This window comes from Zea mays, chromosome 1 (genome assembly GCF_902167145.1).
Source record: "Zea mays cultivar B73 chromosome 1, Zm-B73-REFERENCE-NAM-5.0, whole genome shotgun sequence".
Lineage (NCBI taxonomy): Eukaryota > Viridiplantae > Streptophyta > Magnoliopsida > Poales > Poaceae > Zea > Zea mays.
In genome coordinates, this window is record NC_050096.1 from 74,156,215 (window position 1) to 74,164,906 (window position 8,692).

An 8,692-nucleotide genomic window follows, 5' to 3' on the forward strand; every position below is an offset into this window, starting at 1 on the left:
ATGCGCACATACGCAATTCACGGTGCAAATAGCTAAATGGCTCGCAGATGCAGGTCACCTGGAGTGAACAGTGGTTGGGTTCGATCGGACAGGACAGGCCCTCGACGGCTGTTCGCCTGTCCCGCTGCCCGGCGACGTGACCGATCGGGGACGCTCAAAGGTTTGCTACCAGCACCAGCAGCATTAAAAACTACTAGTAGTAGTAGTATTTATTAAATGCACGTCCATGCTCTCTGGCCTCGGTTCTAGCTCTACTTCTATGCCCCCCACAGCCGCCACCGTGGACGCATGTCGCCGTCCGGTTCGCCCACGTCGCGCAGCAGCGTACAGCACGTACGTGGCAGATCCCAGAGTCGACACGATATACACAATTTTTTATTATTTCGTTTTCTTCCTCTGCGTGGGCCCCACCCTCACGCCTCCCCCCTGCCTAGTTGCCGCGCCACTTGTGCGTCGTGGGGGAGCACCGCGCCTGGTCCAGCACGTGCCACGTCCCCTCACGGCCGCACCTGTAGCTATAGCTTGGCCGAGCCCGAGCTGAGCGCCTGAGCCCGTGAGCCGTTCCGCTGGAGGGGAGAGGGAAGCTACCTGTTCTTGGCTCGGCTCATCGCCTCGCCTGACGAGAGTCGACGTGGCGGTGACCCACCCAACAGCAACACGTGCCGGCGCGGTCCGCCCCCCACTCCTCCAGTCCTCCTCGCCCACCCACCAAACACGCTGCCTGCCACTAATCGGCAATTACCGACGCCATAATAATAACCCTGAAGCAAAGCAATTGCCAATTGCATAGCACCACGCCACCACCCGACCCATCCAGGCACACCAAGAAACGCAGGCCTTCCCTTTTGCTACCTGCCCCCTCGGATCGAGCGGGGGCAATTCGGATTAGACGGCCACGTCCCCCGCCGAGCCTCACCAATCGCCCTCTGCAGGCAGGGAAGGACGGGGCGGGGCGGAGATCTGCTGATTGCTCTCTTTCTTATCTTCTCGCCTCCCCTCCCCTCCCGTTCTCCCAATTCCAACCTGCTGCTCGCGGTCGCGGTGGCCATTGCCTCGCTCGCGTCTCCTTGGCCGCGGGCGGATCCGGCCGCATCCTGCTGCTGTTCCCCATTCGTCGGTCGTTGCCAGTCCATGGATTCTTAACCAATTCTTCCCCAAGCTTCTTCCTTGCCTGGGAGCAGCTAGCTGCATCCTGTTAAATAATAGCTCTAGCGTGCGGGGGGAGGCCGCGATGGCGTCCAGGGACTTCCTGCGCGTCTTCGGGGCAGGGGCGGGCCACCAGGACGACGCCGCCGCCGCCGCCGGCCGGACAGACGACGTCGAGCTCAGCCTCGGTCTCTCCCTGGGCGGCCGCTTCGGCACCACCGACGCCAAGCGCCCGCGCCTGGCGCGCTCCTCCTCCATCGCCTCCGTCTGCTCCGTCTCCTCCCTCCACGCCGACGCCGACGCCGCGCCGCTGCCGCTGCTGCGCACCACCTCGCTGCCCACCGAGACCGAGGAGGAGCGCTGGCGCCGCCGCGAGACGCAGAGCCGCCGCCGCCTCGAGGCCCGGCAGAAGCGCGTCGAGCGCCGCAACTCCATGGCCTCCCTGGCGCCCGCCGTCGTCGGCGGGACCGGGAGGAGGTCCAACGCCTCGCAGGGGAGCAACTCTGCCAGCACCACGGAGCAAGGTATGCACCAACGGATCATATCATGTCCTTCTCCACACCTGCTTCTGTTTGCTCAAGCTCTATCATGCTCACAGCTACCATGGTTTTCTAGTCGCTGCTGCTGCTTGATGGGTCGGGTGCTTGTTTTCAAAACACTACGACATGCTATGCATTTGTCAGCAACTTAGTCTTAGGTTTATGAGCTGGAGAAAAGATCTAGACGTGTTTATGAGCACTCCTTTCGCAAGTCCAAGCATTGGAGAGGAGATCTAGACATGTTTATGAGCTGCTCTTGATCTCGTCTTAGGTTTACAAATATGGAAAGTAACTGCGTTCATATTGTGTTTTAAATAGCATGCATGTAGGTTTAATCTGAAATTGAGCCAGACCCATTTGGAGGAAAACTCCAAACATGATGCACCTGCTCTATTCAGCGTTCAGCACCCTCTCGGCAACTTTAGGGGTTGCTTGGTTTCAAAGGACTAATTTTAGTCCCTCTATTTTATTTCGGGGTGTTTGGTTCCTTTATGGTCTGTTTGAAACCATCCAGTTTTTAAGAAACTGATTTATGAAAACTGAGCTAGTTCCAAACATACCGGTTTATGCCTCAGTTTATAGAAATTGGATTCACAGTTTCTTAAAAACCAAAAACCTAGCCTCTCCTAGCTAAAAAATAAAAATTGGATTGCTTCCAAACATGACCATAGTCACTCTACTAAACTTTAGTCCCTAGAAATCCTATTTGAAAGACCTATTTTAGTCACCATGTTTGGTATTTTAGGGCTAATAGTGAGGTGAGAACTAAACACCCCTTCATTTTAGTCTCTAAATTGTCCTAAATTGTCAAATACGGAAACTAAAACTCTATTTTAGTTTAGTTTCCGTATTTAGTAAATTGTCCTAATTTATAGAATAAATAGGGAGACTAAAAATTACTCCCTATAAACCAAACACCACTTTAGTAGGCTTTCAGCGACCATAGATCGTCCGTTGCAATTCTGGAATGAGCAGATCTGACATCCATTCCCTGCTCGAGACTGTCTCTTTCCCTCTTTAGGCCCTGTTCGGTTGTTCCGGATTGGAGCACCGGATTAATTCCTAGCCGGATTACTTCTCTAATTTATATAGATTTTGATGAGCTAGAATGAATCCTGGCTCATTCCGGTACAACCGAACAGACCCTTAATGAACACCATCATTTGCCGTTCAGTTGCTAGTTGGCTATCTCCGAGCATATTTTGAGAAAGGGGCATTTAGATTTAAATTAATTTGCCACTGTGAATTGTCTCAACAATCTGGGGACGACTATCTTGATGTTTGTCATGTAAGACTGCATACCATGTTAGAAGTAACACTGAACTTTAGGTCAATAGGCATTGTTTTCTGAATCACGGGAAGCTAATACATACATACATACAATTCCAAAATTTACATGCTTGCATTTGCAAACTGCTTATCAAAAGTTCCATTCAATTGAACTGTTGACCTCTTAATCGTTTCTGAACTTTCTTGTTGAAGTAGACCATATGGTATCTAATTGAAATTCGAGCCTACTGTTAGTAGTAACTAGGACCAATAAGTTTTGCATCATCGTTGTGACGATTGTGCTGTCGAGAAAAGGAAAATCGTTCCTCCAGTTCCTGCTTGTTTTTTTGTCCCACCAAAGAATCTCAAAACCTTTGCTGCTGTATTCCCAGGTATTGGTGGGAGCGCGAGTAACCAATCCACAGACGCGAGGAGTCCATCATCAACCTCTGATAATAATACAAATCAAAACAACATGCTTCCTCCGACGACTAAAGCAGCCGAGAAGCCACTAAACGGCACTGCGACAGAGCAGCCGCAGCCTCGCCTGCGGACGCTTGGGTCCCTGACGACGCGGACGAGCAGTACCGGCGACATCAGGAAGCTCATGATGGAGGACATGCCGATGGTCTCGTCCAAGGTAGAGGGGCCTAACGCCAGGAGGATCGACGGCTTCCTGTACAGGTACAAGAAGGGCGAGGACGTGAGGATAGTGTGCGTCTGCCATGGCAGCTTCCTCACCCCCGCGGAGTTCGTTAAGCACGCTGGCGGCGGTGACGTATCGAACCCGCTTCGACATATCGTCGTCAACCCTGCGCCGTTCTCGTGAAGAGGGAGGGTTACGCTGTTGCTGCTGGTATCGATCGTGCTGTAACATGTTGTAGTAGGCTCCTTGTTTCCGGGAGTTCAATGGAAGGTCTCTCTCTATATTTGACATGGATTGAGTGTGACAGCAAATCCAAGAGAAACATCATCTACAAATGTTAGACTTGTCTACAAATTGACAAGGATTCAGGTTGCTGGCTTACAGCATTTGCCTGTTCTTTGACATTAAAAAAACTCCAAATCACTTTAATTTTCACAAAGATAATGTACCCTTTTAAATGTGGCGTAGATTTTCTTGGCCAGAGCTTCCGGCAGCTTTTGTTTCTCCAAAGAGGGATCAAATCCCAAATCAAAATCCCCTCATTCTCTTCCAATCCCCTTAATGCCCATAGGAAGATCAAATAATAGCCTAAGGCTATGCAAGAAAATTGGAGTGAATTGAAGAGTACTAGAATATGAGGCGCACCTACAGTGAAGCAGCGAGGAGAAGGAAGTGAAAGCCTAGTTAATTGTATCATCAACAAATGGTATGATCTATTTGTTTGAAGAATAGCAGCCCTACAAGCTCCCCGAACCACTATAGTTTATTGGTGGAAGTGTGCTCCTAGTAAAAAGTAGCAAATCTTTCAATAAACTAAAACTATGGACTATGGTGTTACTGATTAGATGGGATACTTCTAAATATCAAGTGCTGCACATAGTTGGTTACTGTGATCACATAGCAATCTGAATAAATTCCATAATTCATGAGTCTACTTTTTTACTCTACAACTAAAAAAACACATGTGAACAGAGATGGGATATTTTTGCAATTGAAATATCATATGGCTGTTATTCTTTACTTTATTAAGATCATTATCCTTTGGTTCAAACTTCTCCAGAGGTAACCTAAGCTAAAACCTGAGAAAGAAGCAGAAGAAAAAACAATCCGACATAAGCAAACATGAACATATGTAAAAGTACCAGAATTATGAGTGGGCGAGGAGGACATTGCATGCATATTGTTCAGTCCTTACAAAATTTGATTCACAGCTCTAGCACAATTGGCAGAAGAAGATCTCCCGTGGGTAGGCAGAACACGTATGCAAGTGTGCCAAAATTTAAAATTTCTTCAAATTCAAATTTCCTGGAGGGTTGTATTTTTCCAAAATTCACTCCGCTGGGTGTAGAATTAATCCCAGATGAGGTTCCTGGTGCCAATGTCCCAAAAGTAATCACAGTTTTTCCTACTTATGGACAATCAACAAAATATATCCCAAGCTCAAGTAGTACCAGCAGGCTAACTGCTTTGTTTTTCCACACTAAACTTAAAATAAAAATGTAATTTAAATTTCTTTGTCTGATATACCTAGGGTTAGGGATTTCCGGTCATTGTTTTGTTGACCCTATATAAACATTATTTTTATCTGATATCCAAACTTTTGCAAGCACAATGCCACTCTCTTGGTCAAATTCAGGAGCAAATCCAGAGCAGTGCAAAATCCTGAAATGATCTATCGGGAGCGGGCGACCGGGGTGGCGGAGAGCAGGGCGGTGGAGACAACCGGTGAGGGAGAAGGTTAAGGGAGGCGAGGCGAATGGGGAGATTAAATTCAAGTGTCCGACTCAATTATTGCATGATTTTGATCTGAAGGCTTTCTTGCTACAAGAACATAAATTGAAAAAATCCACACCAATTGGCAATATGCATAGACTGGGCAAATGCCTAACAAAACTAGTTGTAGGCAATTCATAAGTAGTTGTCATTGTCAGAAATATTAACATGGATACGTGATAGGAATAAAGCATGGGAGAGACAAGCACATCATACATGCCAAGTCTGGTATAAAATTTAACTACCAATGTAGAGGTCCTATCTAGTTACATCCTGGCCTAGCTAATAAAAATCAGGTTACTGTTGGGGACTTGTTCTCAAATGCTATGAGTTAAGAACAAGGCAACACAGAGAATGTTAAACGTTAAAGTCCTTCGTCCTTCGAAGCATTATATCCCTTTTGAGAAATAATGTTTTTCGGACGAAGGTTGAGAAGGACGTACCTTCGTCAAAGCAACATATGAACGAGGAAAAGAAAACATATGAGGTATAAAAGATAATATCAACAGTCATTTATTATCATCAACTCATTTTTATTTTATTATTAAGGAAAAATAGGAATGTTAACAAATTACAAAAGTACCTTCGACTTGAAAGAAAGTGAAAATACAAGCGTGACGCAAAGGCAAAGATGTCCAGTCAACGTGGGAGTACTGTTCATCTATTTATAGGCACGGGTCGCAGCTCATGTAAAATTACATCCAAACTCTTTGCATTTGCTAATAACTCTATAGTAATTCATCGGGGTCTAGATAGCCTTTTCCCCTTTAAGTCAGTTTCCTTTTTTCCTGTCATCATGCCGAAGCTCCCTTGCGCACAACTTCGGCTCTGTTCCATCCTTCGTTTCCCTTGTGCTTCTTCACATTGTGATTTTGACTCAAGTCCGAAGGGTCCAAGTCCGAAGATACATGCTCATGTATTATACTCCAGAAACATTGTTAAATCACGTTTTTGTGGACCTTAGGAAGCCGAAGGCCCCCAACTGTAGCCCCTCGCAATATTAATTTGTTAGAATGATAAATTCAGATTGCGATATGGACGAAGGCCTTAAGCCGAAGGTCCGAAAAAACACCTTCTCTTTGCTAGAATAGCAACAGTCAATGACAAGCGGGGCCCTCCCATTTGCAACGTACTGGGCGTATAAATAAGAGCGCACCGCGAGCACATTTGGCACGCTTTCTTGCCATCTGCTCTTGCTTTCTCAATTTTTAGCTCTTGCACACCAACGCTTGCCTGGCTTTTTAGATTTTTTAGCTTCGGTCTTAGGAGCACGTTTTCAACATTTCCGAAGATGTCTCAAGATAACAAAGCTGTCGCCGAAACAAAGCTGAGCCTTTCTGAAGAGAAGACTCTTGGGTTTCTTGAATCGATAGCAAAGACGAACATAGAGAAGATCACTAGGGAGATTTTAGAAGGTTTATCTGAAGATACTGGTGAAAGTGACAGCTATGATATAGAAAGTGGAGGTGAAGACTCTGAAGATCGACCGTGGCAACCCAGTCACACAGTCTTCGGAAAGTCGAGTATTAAACAGAGTCATCTCGATAACATGAGGGGAAGATATTTTCGGGACATGTCTACTGTGAGGGCAGATGACAGAGAGAGGACTGTGCCTACTCCCGAAGAGAATGAAGTTGTGATTTTCCGAAGCTTTTTTAAAGCTGGGCTTCGGTTTCCCTTAAGCAAATTTGTGGTTGAGGTTTTAAAGATCTATCAAGTCTAGCTTCATCAAATTACATCCGAAGCAATCATAAGAATGAGAATCTTCGTCTGGGCCGTGAGGAGCCAGGGCTTGGAGCCAAATGCAAAAAGCTTCTGCAATATGCATTAACTGTTATATGAGACGAAACCCTAGGGCAAAGAGCAATATGATAACAATTTTGGCTGCTATAGCTTCGTCGCTCGTTTTGGCTCGAGCTGTCCCGTGCCAACCTTCCAGAAAAGATGGCCTGGAGACTGGATGAAGGAATGGTTTTACGTGAAAACGATTTAAAGGTACGAGAAGACGTTAAAGATATTATCATGCGTCCTATCTGACAGCGCTTCGGCCTTCGGAAACCGAAGGTGGAAATTGATGATGCAGCCGAAGAGTGCCAAAAGGCCTTCGGCATAGTCTGCTCTTTCATCGGAACGAGGGATTTAGTCCAGGAGCACATAGCCTTCAGAGTGTGGCCGCTTGTAGAACAATGGGAAATTCTAAAGGAAACTATCAGCAAGCCTGACGAAGGTGGACTAGTTAGGTTAAAATACACCTTCAGATACGAGGGTAAATTTATTGAGCTAGATGATGATTGGCTGAAGTGCATCGAAGCTACAAGCGACGAACTGCTTGGGCCATATTCAAAGGCTGAAGATAACGCGTTATCTGCGACCTTCGGAGGCCGGAAAAAGAAGAGGCTGAATAGAGTTTTCGATGCTATTGGGTTTATGTACCCTGATTACCACTACCCGCTGAAAGGGCAAAAGAGAAAAAGCGCAACTTCTGGAAAAGGTGATGCTTCAGTTGCTCTAAGTGAGGCCGCGCCAAAGAGGAAAAGGGTGAAGGTCCTTACTCACCGACCACGTTTCATCGAACCGGCCTCAGTGCCCAAATTTGGTGGTGAGACCTCTATGGCTACTGAAGCCAAAGGACCTGCTCTTACCCAGAAGAATGAAGAGCCGGCTGCAACGCCGAAGGCTGAAAAAGTTGGAGAGCCGAGAGCTGAAGGGACAAAAACATCAGAAATTTTAAGTCATTCGGCAGAAGGTGAAGTACCAAAAACCCAAAAAGGTCCAGCAATGACCCCTAAAATAAAAAGGATGGTTAATGTTCTAGATGTGCTAGACGATAAAGTCTTCAAGCTCTACTCCGAAGAAAATTGCCGAAGTTCCAAAAGCACAAATTGAGACGACAGTCTCTGAAGCCGAAGCTACAAAGCACCAGGCTGAGACTGAAGCTGGGCCTTCGGAGCCCACCAAGGGGAAATCCTTGGAAACCAGAGGAAAAGAAACAGAAGCGACAGAACAAATTTTGGCTGAAGAAACCGGCACTACCACCCCCGAAGCATTTTCCGAAGCTCTCAATTATATTTTACGACATGCTTCGGGGAAAAAGTTGACTAAAAAAGAAAAGCAAGAAGTCCGAAGGGGGCATTGATTTTCAACGGCAGCGGAGAAGAAGACTTCTTATATTGTCTCCCAGACAGCAAGGAGATCTCTGTCTGCCGGGAGATGGGAAGAAGCTTCGGATTCCCGACGCTAGAAAATGGGCTCTCAGTGTTATCAAAAGATGAATTGGCCGACAGCTTAACATACAACAGCTTAAAGGTGAGAAAATAAG

General features: G+C 46.5%; 1 protein-coding gene across 1 annotated transcript; it reads left to right on the top strand.

Moving 5' to 3' along the window:
* The first annotated feature begins 744 nt into the window (after positions 1-744).
* Positions 745-4,039, top strand: LOC103636411 (ninja-family protein 6-like). Its single transcript, XM_008658773.4, has 2 exons — positions 745-1,670; positions 3,347-4,039. Exons 1-2 carry the CDS (start codon positions 1,232-1,234, stop codon positions 3,781-3,783), a joined length of 876 nt encoding a protein of 291 aa, XP_008656995.1. The 5' UTR covers positions 745-1,231; the 3' UTR covers positions 3,784-4,039.
* The last annotated feature ends 4,653 nt before the right edge of the window (positions 4,040-8,692 follow it).